The following is a 19,992-nucleotide window of genomic DNA, read 5'->3' as shown; positions in this document are numbered from 1 at the left end:
GGATAATGTTTTGCGGGATTTAGGGCCTTGTGGTCAAATTAATGAAAATGTGGTCTTGATTCTTCTAGGTTTAAATTACACTGCCTTTAGCTGGAATCAGCAGCAGACATTTACAAAGGTTTCAGTTAACCTGTAACCAAGTTAAATTAACAAAATAAGAGAAAGTTTCTTGGAAAATGGTATTAATTGCAGCCAAAAAAATTCATCTTCTGATTGTTAGAGCTTCTGAGGCATTTGCCTTCATTAGCTTCTTTTACTGAGGTACTGGGCACCCTTTTTAAAGAGACTCTGATTCATCATTTAAAAAATCTATTGAAGAATTTAATGATTTGAGGTGTCGTAGAAATTATGGTAAGAGAAAACTGAAACTGATGTAAATCAGAACCAGAATGTTTGATATGAAGTCACTCTTTTAGTATCAGAGTGGTTTCATGCATAAAATACAAGCTGTTTACTTTGTCAGTATTGGAAAGGACTTGGCTTTTTAGTGCCCATCACGAGTGTTGGTAGGAGTTTTATTTGTTGCAAGTCTCATTTATTCACTGAAGCACAGCATCTTGTCCTACAGCTTCAACTATTTATCTAGGAGTATATTAAATCAGCCTCTGTCTGTGTTTACTTGCATGTATATATATGCCCTAGTGTGCAGAAAGCCTGTAAACACCACTAGCACCTGGAAGGTTGAATTTCTTGCTAGGAATGTTTTATTTCCTCTGCTGACAGAGAGGGAGACTAAGCACTGAAATTCTACACCTGCAAACACGGTTTTAAATTTGTATTATTGTTTCTGAAGAAAGTTTAGGTGTCTTAAATGTTCAGCTACTCCTTAATCTGTTGTTCGTAGTGGAAGGTGTCCCTGCCCATGGCAGGGGTCTGGAACTAGATGATGTTTAAAGTCCCTTCCAACCCCAACTGTTCCATGAGTCTGCAAGTCTGTAGATATTACAGGCCACAGGTGGGATTATGAGACAAAACTGTTTCCCTGTAATGTCAAGGAACAGTGCAAATCAAACAAGTTATGAAGAAAAAGTTGTGAGAAGGCTCACAGATACAAGGATATGTGAAAACCACATAAAAAATGTGGTTAGAGGATGGCCTCGCTAGGTTTATGTTGTAATCTCAATGAAAGTTCTTCAGGGCAGAGTTCCCTCTGACTTCAGTGGAAACAGGCTTTGTCTCTTGAATTGTGGATCGGGTAAAAAACTAGAATTAACCCATTGCTTTCAGTTTTTCATTATGTTCTTCCGTTTTCCCCTTCGATTAAGGAATGCAGGAGTACAATATCCATTCCAACCTTTGCAGATAACCAAAATAAAAGATAGAAGTGAATGAATGAACTGTGAGAAGAAACACTTTTGGGTTCCCCATTCTTCTACGAGAATGTTTTGAATTTACTTTATGGGTGGGGGGTGGCAGGGGCATGTGAAGCTTGTGCTTTGAGTTGTAGATGCTTTGATTGCTGGAAGTGGAAAACCTGATAAGTAATGTGTTGAAATGTTCAGAAGCTGTTAAAGTGAAATGGCATCAGAGTTAATTAACTTTTTTTTTAAAGCGAATCATTTGGAAATTGAAGCTTGTAACAAAGTACTGTGATAAAGTTTTAGAGGAGCGTAATGCTCTGTCTAAATCATAAAAACAGGGGCTAACTGGAATGACAACTTTATTTTCTGTAGGGTGTTGTATGCAAAATGGCATTCCACTGGATGATTTACAAAGACAAAGGTACTGAAGCAGAGTTGCCAACAATTTTTTTTCACAAATTATAGCGTATTGCTAGCAACTAGAAGTTTCAAACAAATGTAGGAGTTCATGTGTCTGATTTTCACAAGGAAAGACAGTGAGAGGCTGCAACAAGTGTAGGGAGCTGCAGACTGAAGAATTTTGCCGGTGATAACAGAGGCTGTGTCTGGAAAAGGGAAGAATCTGATGTATGATGGAAACCTATGTGGAAAAAGAGAACATACATGTAATGGAGGAGGGAAAGAAACAGAGGTGGTCTTTGAAGAGGGTGAAACAAAAAACCAAAGACTTTTAAAGGAAGATGGGCACATTTGAAATTGATCCTAAATTGCACAGGAAGCTAAAGGAATTATGTGAGTGCTTTGATTGTACTTCTTTATATCCTGTCAATAAACTAGAAGTGACATGGTGTCTGGAAGGCTGATAACAGGGAAAGAGGGGTCACAGAAGCTTTGGTTAAGTGAGGGTAAAAAGCATAAAGGAGAATTTCCACAGTGGTGGAACCAGGTGTTGGTGTATTTAGGATTGTCCCAGGCAAATTGTCAGCAACAGCAAAGTTTTCACAGTTGCATGCATGAGTGCAATGTCTTTTCTTATGATTCCCATTAGAAAAAAAATATGAAGTATCAGAAGTCTGGTGATGCTGTCTGCCTAAGGGACTATGGTAAAGATTTGATACAGGTCTCTTATCATGTTAGTCTTTAGTTTAATGCAGCATTCATACATGCTGCTAATATGTAGATTGAGAAGTAACTCTGCTTAAATATGTGCATCCAGCCATTTTTACTTAGTCTTCTAGTCTTCACTTGTACTTTTAAAGTAGACCTGGGATTAATATACAAGACAGACGGTCCAGTAAGGAGTACATTATTTGATTTAAAAAAAGGGAAGAGGGAGAAAAAAAGTCTCTCTATGTGGATATGATTTTTGTCTCAAGCCTATACCATATAACCTCTATTAATTTATATGTTATTTGCTTTCATTACTCAGAACTGACTGTTAAGTCTCAACAGCCACTCTGGGAAAGATGCCCAAGGCTGAGAGGTACCATCTGTGTATGGACCTGACATAGTTTTGTATGTTTCACCTGAAGTGTCTTGTAAAAGGTGCTATTTTTTCTTCTCAAAATGCTTTTCAGATAGTGTGGTTTGGATTCTAGACAGTTTTAACTGTCTTTATTTGATAGCTTTTTATCTGAGTGGAAAACAACCAGGCAGCATATTTAGCCAAAAGATTTTTTTGGCAGTTCATCCCATTGACTTCCCATGGGAATAATCTTTAAACATACAGTACTATGTGCTGTAGGTAACCTTAGTGATCCCATTTGCACATTCAAGACCTGTACTTGTTATATACCTGAAAAAAAAATATAATATTTTAAATTGGAAGGGCTCTAATTTAGTATACAATGACAGCTACAGCAAAGTGACCCCATTTTTAGAATGTTTGGCCGCCTTCCTCTGAGGAATAATAATGAATCAATTTGCAAAAAGTATCTGGCATGCTGACATTAGTCTTTACCATGCCTCTTTGCCTTGTGCAAACTTGACTTCCACTGAACTGTCTTCCCCCTACCTTCTTTTCATACTGATTTGAGGGAGAAGAGGACTGATAAATGGATATATCGCCCTGCCAGCTTAGCATCTACAGAAGCTCTCACTGAATGGTGAGAGAGTTGTATGACAGTGAGTGAAGTTGGTGGGCCAAGAAGAGTTGCTTTTCAAGAGTCCAGAAACTCCAAAATTTGCTCCAATTGACAGTTTTAATACAGTTTAACAGGTGTTTTCTGTTATTTAAGATCAGATCATGTATGATGGCATTTATATTTAATAGGAGTGGTAGCGGTATGCAGTCCATGAAATGGCAACATTACTTAAAGGATTGTGATGCTGTAGTTTTCAAAACTGGTAATTCCAAGACTTATGGGCAAATAAAGTCTGGTCTCCTCCAGATTTGTGCATTATCACTATTCTCTGGAGCTTTACAATTCAAGACTTCTTCACCTCTGTTACTTCCAGTTTAAATGACAAGTGGATTTGGAAGTTATTGGACTTCCAAACATTGCGATTACATAAACCTCATTTTCCTAGGAAGCTCTGCTAATTAAGAAACTGAAAAATAAAAAATTGTCTAACTATTAACTGAAGAAAAATGGCAATTTATTAGTGATATATTTTTCTTAATAACATGGCACTTGAAAAGAGTAGCAGCATATCTGTCTTCATCAAGAAGACTTGTTTCGGTACAGCCTCTGATTTGGTAATTCTCCAGGTACCAGTCTAAATGAATTGTTTTTCCCATTTCATATGCTTAGCCTCATCTTAAGCACCTTTGGACTCTTCAAATGGGTCAGTCTGTTTTACTTTGCATCTTAGATATTAACTCAACTCTGGGCCTTTGTCTGGGATCCAATTTGAGAAAAGACCAATCAGTTTGCTGTGACTGTACATCTTCAACCAGTCTGGGATCTTTGTAATAATGCTCCTATTCAGGTTAGTTTGTATTTGCTTTGTAAGCAAGATTTCATGTGACAAAGCGTCAAACTGATTTACAGATTTCTGAAGGGAAAACGCCTTCTGCTCCTCACCCATTAATTCTCTAATGTAATCAATAAAAACAATCAGTTAGGGGTTTGGGTTTGTTTTTTTTTTCTCTGAAGTTAACACAGGATTAATCATCATTGACAAGATTAGGTCAGATTCTAATTTTGCTTTCCTTGACATTAGTAGTGTAAGAGATGTTTTTATAAAGAAATTGTGCCCCTTGTAGAGGAGCTGAACCTCAGGAGTGAAGACAGTATAATGTTATGAAAAAGACTCAGTCATGGCTGGGCTTCGCGAATGAAGATTTGGGAAGGGCTCTACTCACGTTTGTTGCAAGTGCGTTGGTGGCTAAAAAGGCCAAGACGAGACAGACATGTCCGGTTGCAAAAGGCACAGCAGAAAGAGTCCTTAGGTGGTATGTTCTGCAAGGCATGATTCTTTCTGTGTTGTCTTTTCTCCTCAAGAGTGATCCTACGTGCTTTCTCAAAGGCATCAGCAGCGTTATAGATGCTGTGTCTCCAGGCCTCCCGATTGGAGGCCAGAGTAGACCAGTTATGTTGATCAATATGGCCAAGGCTGAGATGTTGTTTCAGGGAGTCCTTGTATCTTTTCTTCGGGGCTCCTCTCATGTGGCAGCCAGTGGCAAGTTCACCATAAAGCAAGATCTTCGGGAGGCGGTGATCCTTCATCCTTGAGACATGTCCTGCCCAACGGAGCTGTGTTCTCAGCAACATGACCTCCATACTTGTGACCAAACAGTTCTTCACTAAAAAAATATTTAAAAATCTCTTTATCTCATCTGGAGCCATAATTTTCAGTTGCAGGTAGCAGTCCGTAAATCTGGGATGAGGGTGTGGCCTTTGTTGTGCTCTGGAGAGTGTGAAGGCAAAAGCACCAGGAAGGGACTCTGCAGCAATGACAGTGTGGTTTACAATTCAGTCTGAAAGCTGACAAAAACTATGATGGACAGAAGGAACGTTTTTTACAATAACACTTGCTGTACGTGCAATTTTAATGCAATGTAAATGTAATTAAGAACAGCCCTTGGTTTACAGCCCAGAGAAGGATTTGGCATCCCTGTACCATATCACTCCAGAAAGGCAGAAATGAGGGTTGTATCTCAGAGATACTATGAGAGGCTGTGAAAGGCTCTTACTGTTTTGAAGTTCGTCTTCTAATTAAATGGCATGTTCCTGCTTCATTTTTCATGTTTCAGTGGTAAAAATGCTTTTGCAACAGTAATGAAAAAGCTGCGTCAGCGTTTCCCTTGGTCTTGGGTCCATTATGTCGTGTTAGCAACTGTATCGTACTATTCTCTCTTGCTCATGCAGTTCTAATCCTGGTTAATTCACCGGCAGCACTTGATTTTGCTGACCAAAAAATATTTGTTTGCAGCCTTGAGTAACCTTCACTTCTTTTACATTATTTAACATTGTACCTTCCTCTGCTCCCCCTGTTCCACTTGTATGTATTTTCCTTTTGTTACAAGAGCTGCATTCTCTAGCTTTTGCTTGTGCCTCTGCTCTGGGTGGGTGGAGAGATCAATTTGTAGTCATGTCTCAATTTTCACCTCATAGAGGGGAAGCAATTGTTTGCCTTTTTTAGTTGTCTGTTCTTTCCCCGGTTTTGATCCTGAACTCTGTATAGCAAAAAAACGCAAACCAAAGCAAAACTGTCAACATAGTTGGTAGTGGCAGAGAAAGTGCCTACAAATCTCAGATGATGGATAGTTAATAGTTAACTGGCTGTGCTTATGTGGTCCACATACAGGATTTTTCATCTGCTTACCAGTGAGACAAATGTAGTTTGTGTAGTTGCTCACGTTTAAATGTATTTTAGGGGAGTGCCTGTAGTTCATGGGAGCATATTTTGTACACCTGATACACCATTTTAAAATGAGCTTGTAAGTAATTATAATATGCCTTGGGGTGATCAGATTAATTTTTAATATGACTACTATTGATTATCTTCCTTTTATATAATAAACATATAATGAGTTCAATTTCCTTAATTAGGTTACAGAAACTGAGGAGGCTACTCTATAGTTGCTTCATGCAGCTGCACTGCTTTCTTGTCAACATTTTTAAATCATGGACCTGCACTAAATTTGAGGGAAGCAGAGAAGTCTCTGAGCTAAACAGACAGGACATCCCTTAAAACTCCTGACCAAAATATGAGTAAAGATGTAGCTTTTTCAACAAAAGTTTTTCCTCAAATGCTATAGAAAATGCTAACAGGCAATAAGATTTTAGTGTTCAGTTGCATACTTCAGTGGAACAAAGATCTGGTGCTGTAGGTGAAGAAGCTTTCTGTTTTAGCAAGAGGGGTTTCTTTTCTTTCGTATGTCTGCTAATCACTAATTTACACACAGAAGGCATTCTCCAATATGAGTGTTTTCAGTACTTGAACTACAGATTCTATGTATCTGTAGATAGTGAAAATACTCATGTATTACTGGGTGAGGTAATTTGAACAGTATATGATATGAAAAGTGAATCTCTGAACAGTTTTTCTTAGTGTGAATTGTAGACAGGAAGAGTTAAATGAGTCGTCTACATCTTTTATTGCTAATATAATCACTTCAGCAATGCTAATCAGCTGTACTGATTTTCCTTAATAATTAAGCAAAAGATCTGGAATGCAATCAAGTTTTACACTAGGGGGTTCATGCAAATTATTTTTTTTAATTTATTTTAAATTTTGTTAAATGTATCCTGCAAAAGGAAAGTTGCTGAAGCTGAGAATAAAAGGAAAAAAGGAAGTATTGTTTACTATCTGGTTAATCAGAGTGACTATTTTCAATGAAATCATGACTTCACTGGAATTATTAGCTGAAAATACAGCTGCTTTTTAAATAGTACATTAAATAGTACATTGACTACTTCCCTGCATGCAGAGAAACAGTTACAGACCATGAAATGTCTTTCAGCAGCCCTCATTTTTCAAGAAGGATTTAGCAAAATAGGTTCATCTCTGTATCCTCAGATATCTTAAATATAATAGTTTCTTGTTGTGAGGTTTTTAGGTTGACTTCTGAAGAGGATATTGTAAACTAAGTCTATTTCGCATCTCTTTTTTTTTTTTTTTTTGCTTTCATGGCCCTGTGGACTTTTTTCTCATAAACTAGTTATAGGTGTGGTTCACTTTGTTCTGTTCCATACAATTTAAAGAAAGAAATTTCTGCTTCTGCTTAGTTTAGTTTAGTAAAAATACTTGTACTAAACCAAACATACGTATTAGAAATTATTTCCTCATTATACTACAGATTAGACTCAATGATATCTTTTTTTTTTTTGGTAATTTTTTTAGCCACAATTTGAGTGTAAATTAGGAAAGAAGATCAAATGTTCACTGAAACAGAAATATAGAAGCTTAAGTTGTTAGAAATTACCTATTAATAGCATTTATTCTGGCATTTGTGGATTAATGGCCAGCTGGATTAAGACTGTTTCAATATGCAGATTTAAATAATTTGCTTAGTTAAAGTGTTAGGTTAATGTTTTAGATTTTTATGTCATGTTATGTGTGAGGCTGTCTGTTAACCCTGTAAAGCGAAGGCATTTACATTCTTTCCCTGATTAATTAATGTTTTGGTGTTTTTTCTTACAGTTATCTTTTTGGAAAGATGGTTCTTCATTTGAACTCCTTTTTTGTCTTCCCTGTAATACTCCTGTACCACTGGATGGGCCCAACGTTATCTTTGAATCTGGAAGATCCTAACGTGTGTAGCCACTGGGAAAGGTAATATTTTCTTCTGGAAAAATAACTGACACAAATTCTGATTTACCATTTTTTGCTTTGCTTTATTTGGCACACTTCAGATTATTTAAAGCTGTTAGTTGAGTTACAGAATGAGGGGAAAAAATTCACTTTACTGAATGGGCAAGGTACGTTCATGGATAAGTAAAAGACTTTCACATTGGGCTGAAATGCAATTGTATTTGCGGTAGGAGTTAGGATGCAAAAAACACTCCAGTGGTACCAGCAATGTTACACAACCATCTGGGTACAAGAAGTGAATAAAAATAGCTTTTTCCAACTGAAGTGAAAAGAAGCTTTTACATATGCAAAATATAATTAACCATATTGGAATTTGGCCAATTTTGATTATGCTGATTCTTTCCTATTCAGCATTCACAGAATCTAAATTAAGGTTTGTAGTTTAAGTATTTTTATGAGGTTCAGAAATTTATAACATACAAAATTAAATCTCATCAATGTAGTTGGTCCCTTTGTTTACTCAGTTTCACATTAATTTGCAAGAATGCCACAGTGGATAGGAGAGGTTGAGCCTCAAGCATCTGCTAAACTTTTTTTCTTGTGTAAAGGTTATAATAGTGAAACCAAAACTCATAATTATTGTTATGCCCATTATTGATCAGATAGTCCATGAGACAGTCTGATTTTCACAGTTCAGTTGAGGACATCGGTATTTCCTGCACTTAAGGTAGGCTGTGTTTAATCATGGGGAGTGCTGCTAAGCCACTGTACATTTATTTGTGGTTGTTATGGCTGAATCTTTACAAAGAAAATCGAAACTTGCATATCTTTTTTATAGATTCTATTAAAAAAAAAAAATCACTTAAGGACTTTCCTCAGGAACTTACCTGAGCTTCATGTGAAACATTTGGCATCTGCGCCTCAACTGTTGTGTACAATTTGTACAACAATGTGTATATGAAGTAGTAACCATTCTAAGAAACTGTTAGAGTATTTAAGCACGTATCTACAATGTTACTGAACACTGTTCTAGATTGTGTATACTTCATTTACAGATTTTGTAGATAAAAGTGGTTTTGAGGGAAGCTGCAATGAAGTGAAAGCAAAATGGGTAAAAACCTGAAATATAACTATTAAGACTGCATACTGTATTTTAAAACAAGCTAACCAAAGTCTGCAGAAAGAAAAATATATCTAAAAATTTATCTAGCAAGCATGCCAATGAAAAAGCCTGAACTTTTTTCCTTCTTCTACTGAGTCTCAGAAATAGGGAGAAATTCCAAGTAAACTTACTGAAACATTCACACTGTTGCCCAGAGCAGGCAACAAAGGTACATAAGTATGAAAGAATAAAGACCCAGATACAAGCTCTGTACTGCCACTGTCACTGGCAGTGCTATGTGCTTTAAATAAACCTATTCCAGTCAGTACTAAAATGGTCTTTTACAAGTGAACTGTAATCACAGCAAGAAGGGGCAGAGCCTGCCGTGCGTCTAACAAAGAGCACAGAGCCTCAGGCAAGCATCAGCATCCCACTGATATTTTGTTGGACTGGAGCAGCTGGATGGATTGGGGCTGCTTGAGGAAAAACAGGGAGTAGGTTCTGGGCAGTTGAAGTGGGTCTGGGTGTGCTTTCCCTCACTGTAGTGATGACAGCAGAAGAGGAGGCTGTGGCTGTTGCAGTGGGTGCTAAGAGGTCAAAGAGGGTGTGGGTGGAAGTGAGTGAAAGCTGTGTGGGCTACAGAGTGTTTTGGTTGGTCCTGGGAATCAGCCCTGCTGCAGGAACTTGCCACGCATTCCTGTGTTTTCCAACTCCCTTGCGCAATCAGGGACCAGCTGACTGCCAGCATAAACAGCCTCCTGAAGAGTTTTCTGGGATGATTCAATATTTTCCCCTTTCACAACAGGGCTCTGTTCTTTTTGCCCTACTGACAGCTTTAGAGGCTCTGGACTTCAGAGCACAGATTTATTTCTAGGACACTGTATAGTTGTATAGCTGGCAGAAAATCATAATAGCATTTCAGGGCGGGGCGGTGGTGGTGGTGTGGTATGGGAGTTTCTCTGTTAAAAATTAGCCAGTAAACAAAATAAGGTGTTGTCTTTAATAGTTGTGAATTTCTGATTGCTGAATGGACCGTTTGGTGGTATGATTGTTATGTCATTTTTCAGTAATTACTACTCAGGTGTATTTCTGTGCTAACATCCATCATTATATATGTTATTATATGTCATTATATACATCATTAGTACCTAAATATACTGGATGTTTTGCTACAGCCACAGATGTGGCTTTTAAAAGAAATTTTTCAGAAAGGCCTATTTTCTATTTTTCTATTTTGAGTGATAACAGAAAAAACCTCATTTTCTGACTCCATAACTAGTTGTCCAGCTATCCAGTTACATAATAAAAGTTGCCACAGGATAAAATGTACTACACACTACTTTGATTTGCTGCTTGTTTGAGATACAGGTGTTTTAGTCTTTTAAAAAATTTAGGCTTACATTACTTTTCTTTAAATGTCTAGTGCAGTTTTATCAAACATGTTACACAGTAGAGACATGGTGACTCTTTGCATATATATTTTTCTTTGTGAGCTTTCTGTGTGATTTTGCTGCACATGAGTATTTTGTTATATTTATTCTGTTCTATAGCAGGATTGTGTAAAAGTTTTAATTAAATCAGACTGTACTACAAAGGACTTGCTCAGTGATCTCTCTTTTCTCCTTGTCTCTCCCCAGTTACTCGGTTACAGTGCAAGAGTCATATCCGCATCCTTTTGATCAAATCTACTACACCAGTTGTACCGACATCCTAAACTGGTTTAAGTGCACACGACACAGGTGATGTATAAATCTTAATATTGTCAAACCACTGATATTGTAGGGGTTTGTTAAGGTTTTGTGTCTGTCAAAATCAAGCATGATGTGTGGGACAGGTTAGCTGTAGTGACCAACCTGTCTAACTGCTGTGATCTGAGTCTGCTGGAAAATGTTTGTCCAAGCAATGTCACGTATGTTTTAGTAGCAGGTTGGGGTGTATCATCCCATGGAGTGCTAACAGAAAAAAAACAGCTTGGGAAAAAGCGTGCAGTCCTCAAAATTAAATTCCCCAGCCCCTGCAAGCTGTATTTGTTCAGTAATATCATGAGAGAGCCCTTGCTGCTTGCAACGTTGTGTTCTTGGGGAAGTGTATGCTGCTTGGAAGGAAAACAAAAAGATCTGTTACAGGAAAAGTTCTTGTGCTTCCAGAAGGCAAGCAAGGGGTGAATAATTGAAAACTGGTGGCAGCTGTAAAGAGCATTTTCCTCATAGGAATGTGCCCGCATGTATGAACCATCACAAGTGAAAAACACCTCCTTCTTTTCCTACTTGCTGGCCACTCATAGGCATAAGGCTTGTTGGGGTAACACTTGGACTCTTGAACTCAGCAACAGATAAATCAAGACCTCTTTGAGCATTTTTTCTCTTATGACACCTCAATGTTTTTTAAAATGTGTAAGAAAATATACTGTCTTGTTTCTGGATTGTGAATTGTGTGTAAAAACCATTGCTTCCTTTCCTTAGGATCAGTTACCGTACTGCCTACAGACATGGTGAAAAAACAATGTACAGGCGCAAATCCCAGTGCTGCCCTGGATTTTATGAAAGCAGGGAAATGTGTGTCCGTAAGTTTGGCCTCTTTTTGCCTTGGAATTCCGTACCTACATCACAGTGCTAGTTTGACTCCCCTTTGATGAGTGACTCATGGAAGCTGAGTTAGAGGCTCAGATATTCATCAGTGGTACACATGCAGCTCTCATTGAAGTCATGTGAAGTCATGAAGTGCTGTGCATATGCAAATGACAGGATAATTGGATCTCAGGTGTCATAAGTAACCAGCCTTGATATGATTATAACTAATGATCATATGGAAAATGCAGAGCACGAGTGTCAGTGCGTTTTCCAATATAGTAAATAAATACGAGGTTTAAAACCAGGAGGGAAATCCAAGGTTTTTTTCTCCTTAGCATAGACCCCAGTAGATCTCCATGCTTAGCCTCTCCTGTAGATAAAGAGATCTGTAACAACTGTTTGATGGTGGCTGGTTGTGGGTGGCGTGTGCCCCTGTCTCACCTTCCTATCCTAAAATAGCTGTGTCCAGAGTCTGTTGGCAGCCCTGGCTTGCTCTCTTTCTCTCTCTTGTATGACATCGTAGAGACCAAAGGTCTTAAAACGGTATTTATTCAAGAGCATAGCAGAATGAAAAGAGAGGAGATGTTAATCCAGAGCCCTGGAATTGTATGGTGGGACGTTTAACAGTGGGTTGTCCAAAGTCACACAGCATTGACTGGTTGGGAATTAGCTGCTCCTATTGTCAGGACTGACAGCAGGGAACTTGGGACAGGTAATATATATATTAAGTTTATTTATTCAATACAAATGCAAGGTTGTTTCTTAATTTGTACCATTCTACTTGTTGTGAGTGCCATACTGGAGGTAATTGACAGAGTTTATTTGTATCCCTGGAAAATCAGACCCTGCGAATGTCATAACGCATCGCATTATCCTTATTTATATCTTTGTTTTACAACACTTCCTGGAATGCAGCAGTAAAATCTTTGATTTAACATGTTTTCTGCACATGAGAAAGCAAGGTCAAACTAATATTTTTTTTTTAAGGAATTGCAAGAATGTGCTGGCCTCATATTGATAAAGTCTGTAAATGTTCTACTCACAAAGGAAAAGAATGACCAACAGCCAGAGAAAAGCACTGGCTAAAATTTAAGAGGGTATTTTGAGTCTTTTGGAGTCCAGTCTGAATGGATGAATTTGAATTCATCTAAGGATAAAATACTTGTGTGAAATTGTGACTCTTGACTTCCACACTTCTTCCTGAAAACTTTCAATACATGAAACTTGTGCTACGTTTTTACTTTTTGATTAGAATTCTTTTTGTTTGTATCTTTGGATTCAGTATGTGTGGAATATGGAAAATATATAAAAAGGCCTTTTTTTTATCACTCATATGGAAAATTTTGCCCTGCTTGTTCATATTTAAAGTAAAAATAAATTTTGTACTGTAACTGTCCAAACCCTGATGGAGAATTTTACCATCCTCTGCCTTGGAGAAATGCCATTGATAATAATAAGAAACTAGTCACACTACAAGTAGATATCTGAGGAAGACTGCCCCAATACAGCCACCATAAGTTTTTTAAAAAAACCAGTTAAACGACTCAGATACCTGTCTTGCCAATGCTTATGAGTTTGTTAAAATGATGCTGCATTTACATCACTATTCATAAGCAGCAAAGTGGCATCAGAAGTCAGCCTCCACCTGCAGCCTTTGGAAGGTTTTCAGGGGACCTCTTAGGAAAGTTGAAAATGATGTTTATAAATAGTACAATAGACACTTTTTTTGTAACTTTTTGGGCAGTATAGATATATTTTCTTGCACACTGAGTTTATTATGGCAAGCAGCATTCAATAGAAAAAAATATCCTGTGTTTTATTAGTTGTGCCATTTCATTTTGTCTTCAGGTGGGTTAAAAAAATTACATTTTAATTTGAAATCCAACATTATTTTAGGTCAGTACTTGGACTGTTTTATAAGTGTGAAGATATCTGTTAGTACTTACTAAGTAAGCAACTCCCACTAACAGACAGTGCTTTGTGCTGTCCTCATGTAACTCCTGTTTATAAAGGATATGAATAATGTACAATTTTCTGACTTCTGTCTTCACTACTGCCAGTATCTCTTAGAACAGTAGGTTAACTGGAGCTCAGGTTGTCGGTTTTGCTCTTAAAAATTACAGTGCATGTTTAGATCTGATGAACTTTCTGAGGTGATCTGATTGCAGCATATATGCAGATATACAGGTAGAATAGTTCTGTGGAATTCCATAAAGGAGCTTACTCCTGACCTTAGAAACTCTATACCAGGCTGAATGATTGATTCCTCTCTTATTTATTGCAAAGAATTTCCTGTCACTTGTCTTCTAATATCAGTGGTAATCCCTAGGAGATTTGGTATATGGGTGTTAGGCTGAGCTACAGATTAGAAGTTTTAACAAAAAGTGCAGTCTTCTTTTTTTTTTTTTTAATGTTTACTATGTCCATTGAATTTTTAGCATGATTTTGGAAAGAAAGAATTCAAAGGTTTTAAGGTGTTTTCTGGTGACTTTCTTGTAGATTGATCCTAGCAGCATTTTGGTAGCTTGAACATAAATTTCACATACAATTTCTAACAGTGTAGAACATTTCTAAGAACATTAATGGAGAATTTTGCCTGTTGCATTTCCACAAAACATGAAATAGACAATGAATCATCTATCTTAATGCATAACTGGATATGTCATTTTAATAACATACAGTCATCAAGCACAGGAAAAAATGATATGTTCTAACATGCAGTATAGACGTGAAGAATATTTGAAAAAACACGTTTATTATATAGTTTAAAATATATATGAAATTTTTTCACCATAAATGTTTATTTTAATTAATTTTGAGGGAGTTGTGGTCATTTACTTTATGTGCATAATTACTGCCAAAATGTTTCAAGCTTTGTTTCTGTAACAGCCAACATATGTAAAAAAATTATTGCACTAGACAGGGGGGTAAGAGAACCTGCTCTTGGAGATGACATCATGTCCAACAATTCCAAAGAAAAGCAAGAGAAAATAGTTTATCTGTTCCTGATACCATTCCTGTCTTTTCAGCTTGTTCTAGTGCTTTTTGTGTCATTGTCACCTTTTTTGTAGATAATGTAGTAAATTTTGGTTCTCTTATCCCCACGTCTAGTGCAATAATATTTCTACACGTGCTGTGTGTTACGAATATTAACTGGGATTCATTTGCCAAGAATCGTTTAGCCCAAAAGGTGTCTAGAAAACAATTTATTTTGGTCACAGAATATATTTTTATGTAAACCCAGAGTGTGCTGTGTTCAGCATGGCATGAGGGGCAGTGCAAGGAGATGCTCCAAGAGCTTCTTCGGTGCCTTTCACTGGATCCAAATTCTTACAACAATTTTATTTTTGTCTCGTGGTTTGCTGACAAGATTTTTCAGAGATTTGATTTGTGGGGACCTTTGGTGCCCCAGACAGTACTAACTAGGCATGAATCTTCAAGGACACAAGTAATTCATGTCAAGTTATAAGACTAATGGAAAATTGTGATGTATTATTTAAACTCAGTCTTTTAATAATAAATAAATAGAGAACAATGAAATAGCTTTGCGTTTATATAGTTTCATCATTTAAAAATTAATGTTCTCCCTGTTGATTTCTAAAGACAATCATTTTAATGCAAATCTAAAAGTTGCTTGTTAGAACTAAAAGTTGAAAATTAAAATTAAAGGCTGTAAAAATAAGCCATTAATTACTGGAATCATAGGTAACCAAAGATGTTTAGGATATATGTGATTGATCTCTGTGGGCTTTTCTTTTTTCTTGGCCACACAAAATGTAAAGATGACCAATGTGCTTCATCATCTTTAATTAGGAAAAAACCCCAGAACATTTTACAAGTATTTTACCTAAGTACTATAGAGAATTTTCAATCAATTCAGAAGTAAAGTTGATCCACATGTAGCCCCATTAAACTTTTTTCTATTGTTCTTCTGGTATAGCAGTAGATTCCTGTTGAGGTTTCTCTAGAAATGTTGGTACAAATAAAATTCTCTTGTGAACACGTTTTAAGTTTTACTGTTGTCCAAAGTAAAAGGAAAGTATTACTGTGGATGTATTTTGGAAGGCTAAGGGTATTTTGTGATGAATATGATGCCAGCAAACGGTTTGTAGTTGGAGATTCTTCCTCTTTGGTGTATTATATTCTGGGTCAGTTACATGGATATACCAAGTATCAAAGCCATTTCAACTTTTTCTTAGAAGTTTCAGATAAAAGCTCTGTTTCAAAGTAAACCTTATCTTAGAAACTCATGTTTGTAAATCATTAAAAAAAGTGAAAAAAAAAAGAAAAGTTTCAGGCAGCTCTGCTTAGCTCTTAGAATAAAGGTTGCAGTGATTCAGAGGGCTTATATCTCATGCCTTACTTCAATCACCATCACTGTTTCTTTTATGCTTCATTTGAACTGTGCAATTGTTTGGAAAAATTGGTATTAAAATGCCAGTGTGTTGCAAATCATATTTTATCCTTGTTGTTGCAAAAGAGCATTTCTTTTCATGCCTGCTGACATTCACCTCTTTTTCTTGTCATGAGAATTTTCTTCAGAGAATCACAGAGTGGTTGAGATTGGAAGGAAAGTCATCCTGTCCAAATTCCAACCAGAGCCTCTTGCCCAGGACCATGGTCAGATGGGTTTCCAACCTGTATCATACTATGACTCTTTTTTCATTAAATGTCTACAATTTTCTTGTTGTTAAATGCAGAAATGTTTGAGTAACACTAACATGGTTTTAGTTGGAGCCTTCAAACTTAGGAGAAATAGATAAGACTGAAGTAAAACATGTTTTGAAGAGATGCCATCAAATTTTAGTACACTGATATTTATTTTGCTTTTAAAAGATACTTGAGACAAAAAAGATCTGGATTAGGAGTATTTTGCAATATTTTTAGAATTATTTTCCTTTTTTTTAGTGCTAGGAGTTCTTTAATTGTTTTAATTTTTTATTTTCTTTCCTGACAGCTCATTGTGCTGATAAATGTGTCCACGGTCGTTGTATTGCTCCAAACACCTGTCAGTGTGAGCCTGGCTGGGGAGGACCCAACTGCTCCAGTGGTGAGTTTTCATCTGCTTCTGCCTGTCTTGTACTCTTTCCGTGGTGTTGTCCTCTCTTTTAGGCAGATAATCTTCATTCTTGTAGTTGGGCTTCTGCTTTCTGGTCAGGGTTTTTGTGCTGAGTTATCAGTTTACTTTGTGTAACCTGATTTTTCTTCATTTACTTGCAAACAGTGTTCCCATGTAGCAGCACTAAGTGTCGTGAGCTTTTTTTCTTGTGTTCAGAAATATGCAGATAACACAGAACTTTGTATTTGGAGTAAAGCAGATATGATTATATTTTAACCATAGGAAAATCTCACAGTTTTTTATTTTACTAATATGCAAAGAGTGATGGTGCTTGGTCACATTTAAAAGCTATGAGTAAAGCCTTCCTTACAACTCTATCCTCCTTTTTCACTCTGTTGCTAACTTTTCCTCTTTTCCTTTTACTCTGTTCCTATTAGTTGCTCCCTGACTGCCCAGTCTCTATATATCTACTGTAGTCTCATTTCTGAGACTTTGTTCTCCTTCCCTTTGCCATAAAAACATATGCAAAGCTGTGCAGGCCACAAATCATTATCTTTTCTTCCCATTGCCTGAACTACAGTTTCTCGGAGTAATTTTTTAATTCATTATGATCTGTTATTTATTCCACTTTTCTGGTCTCCTCTGTAATGGCTTTGGAAATGTAATATGGAGGGTAACATTAAAACCACATTTTGTTACAGTCAAGGTCAAATTTGGTTACTGCTACTAACTGTTCACTTGAAAGGAACGTATTTTAGTCAACAATTAAGAAATGTATGTATAATTTAAATTTCACAGGCAATATAAATTTGTAACACATAAACCAGAGCTTGATGTCGTGCACAGATATTGTGCTGCTAGTTTACTGATTATGTTATTCCTCTAAAAATAACAACTATGAAAAACCTAGATTATCGGCAGGAGAAAAATAATATGGCAGCATATTTTCACCCATTTTTTTTCTCCTTAACAAAAATAGAGAATTGTTCTTTTTTTTTTTGCAAACATGGTGCTGTAATAACTTTTCATCTGAAATTGATAGTTGTTCTGGCAGCATATTTTGGGAGGTGGGGAAGAATTTAACCATTTCAAAAGTATTATATTTGTTGTATAATTTTTTTATATGCTTACATGTGATTTATACATAGCTCTAAAGAAACACTACGTTTTGCATAAGGCGTAAAACTGAAAGAGTAATGCAATGTTGTAATCAGCTGTAATGCTGATCTTAATCTAGTGCACTGAGTTGTCAAAAGAAATTGTCAAGAGATGTTATCTTTCTTTCTGAAAACCTTGTGTATAGAGCTCTTCTTTAGCTAATCAAAGATGCAGAAGAAACCTGACTCATTAGACAACACAGCATGCAAAGATACTGTTATTTATGGAGCTTTCCAAGCTTGAAACTTCCTAAAAAGGCACTTTGGATGAGACAGGAACCTCTCAATCTGCCTTTGGAAATGATCCTTCCTCTCACAGGGTTTCTAGCATCCCTTTCCCTCACCTACCTGGTATAACGCATTTTGAATACATATGCGACTCTTTTTCTCTGCTTCTTCCTCATTTGGTTGTCTTTGGTTGATCCTCAACTTGGTCAGTTTTAGTAACAGAAAGGTAGTATAAACATATGGTTTTTTAATAATGACTTTGTTGATATAGCAAGTTATTAATTAGATAAAAATATATACAAATTGCCCTACTGTAATAATGTCCATCAAATAAATATTTTAACTATGTAACTATTTAAGTGAATTATGGAACAATAATTACAAGGCAGGATTTAATGGTTACTGATGACCAAAACAATAACCCTGACTGAGAAGGAGAGATTTTTCTCGAAGTGTGGGGTTTTAGGCCAACTTCCAGATTTAGTGATCTGTTCTTTTTCACGGTCCGAGATTTGCTGGAAGGAACTGCTCTACCTAAGGACTAAATGTTTTGTAAAACTGGAGAATTAACATCTTCTTCCAAAGTACTGTCCTTTCTCTATTAGTATTGTTTGATCTCCTTACAAAGAATTTAATCTGAAAGTATCTCAGAACAGAGTTAGTCCTATTGCAGCATCTGTCCATCTGCCAACTTCCCCCAGCTTGATCTTTGTCTGTCATTTCTTAGAAGGGAATAAACTTTTTGGGAGACTTCCATTTCCTTGTAGCAAATATTGTGAGGGTTCTTATCGAATTACTAATAGCTTAGGTCAGTGGCTGTTTTCAGTTTATGGAGAAGAGGGCTAAAAATTAGCCTGGACTACTGAGATTGTCTTCTTCAATTTCTCAGTTCTAGTCCAGCCTGTAACTCTGCTCTCCAGCACATCCTCTGCCTTTCTGAAAACTGAGAGGAAATCAGGATTGGATGTGTTCTTCAGCAAGTAATACCTGAGTGGTGGTCTCAGAATTTAGTTAATTAAATTATGTTTCCTTGGGGAACATTTCCTGTGTGAGATGTGTTTTTTCTTTAGGTTTCTTTTTAATTAAAGGAAATATGCTGTATTAGCCAGTAGTTGCTTGCAGTGAAAGTCAGTGGGAGGTGGATAAAGGAGATAATGATAATATACATATAACTGAAGAGAAATACTACTTGGATCAAGAGATCACTCACATGCAAAACAATTTATTCCAGTAAAGATTTATTGACTGAATACAGTGGTCAGGACAATGACAAATGACTGGACAGATGATGTGTTGAATGAATGAAGTGAGTGAATCAACATAACCAGCAAGCTGTCAGCACCCCTTTGAAGAAGTATTCGTGAAGTCCAGGAACATAAATTGACCAGTTCTGGGCTAGGAACAAGGGCAAAATTTAGAAAAATGCACACAGTGGTAAACACAGGTATATTTGTAAATTAAACAAATAGATTTTATTGAAAACCAAATAAAACCAACATAACCTTTCCCTCTCAAACTAGATTATTTATATCAAATTTTTAACTTGCATGTGTCAGATTGTGTTGTTATATGTCATGAGAGTGCATTTGACTCCAGGCTGGGTATAAAGCAGGCTTCTGTAAAAGTTGCTACATGCATGGTAATAGTTGTCTGTCTAGATGTGGAGATGATCAAACCACATTTTACGTTTGTATATTATGTTTTCTGCCTGTTTTCTGCTCGCACTCTGGCAATGCTATTTACTATAGCAGATATAGTCAGTTTTGAATGTGTGTGCAAGACAGATACAAGTGCAACCTCATGTGGAGTGCCACTAAGCAATCAGGACATGCACTTTTTTTTTCTTCTCATGCCTAGTAGTCCACAAATAATT

General features: G+C 36.6%; 1 protein-coding gene across 1 annotated transcript in view; it reads left to right on the top strand.

Moving 5' to 3' along the window:
* The window catches only part of MEGF10 (multiple EGF like domains 10), an 86,520-nt gene that overhangs the window by 10,778 nt on the left and 55,750 nt on the right, over positions 1-19,992 (top strand). Inside the window, exons 2-5 of the mRNA XM_032674996.1 lie at positions 7,893-8,024; positions 10,743-10,844; positions 11,568-11,668; positions 16,633-16,725. Coding sequence (XP_032530887.1) covers positions 7,909-8,024; positions 10,743-10,844; positions 11,568-11,668; positions 16,633-16,725 — 412 coding nt within the window. The 5' untranslated portion in view covers positions 7,893-7,908. The remainder of the gene's footprint in view (positions 1-7,892; positions 8,025-10,742; positions 10,845-11,567; positions 11,669-16,632; positions 16,726-19,992) is intronic.

This window comes from Chiroxiphia lanceolata, chromosome Z, assembly GCF_009829145.1.
Source record: "Chiroxiphia lanceolata isolate bChiLan1 chromosome Z, bChiLan1.pri, whole genome shotgun sequence".
Taxonomy (NCBI): Eukaryota; Metazoa; Chordata; class Aves; order Passeriformes; family Pipridae; genus Chiroxiphia; species Chiroxiphia lanceolata.
Note: the sequence above shows the minus strand (reverse complement) of the source record. Positions and strands in the feature narration are given on the sequence as shown.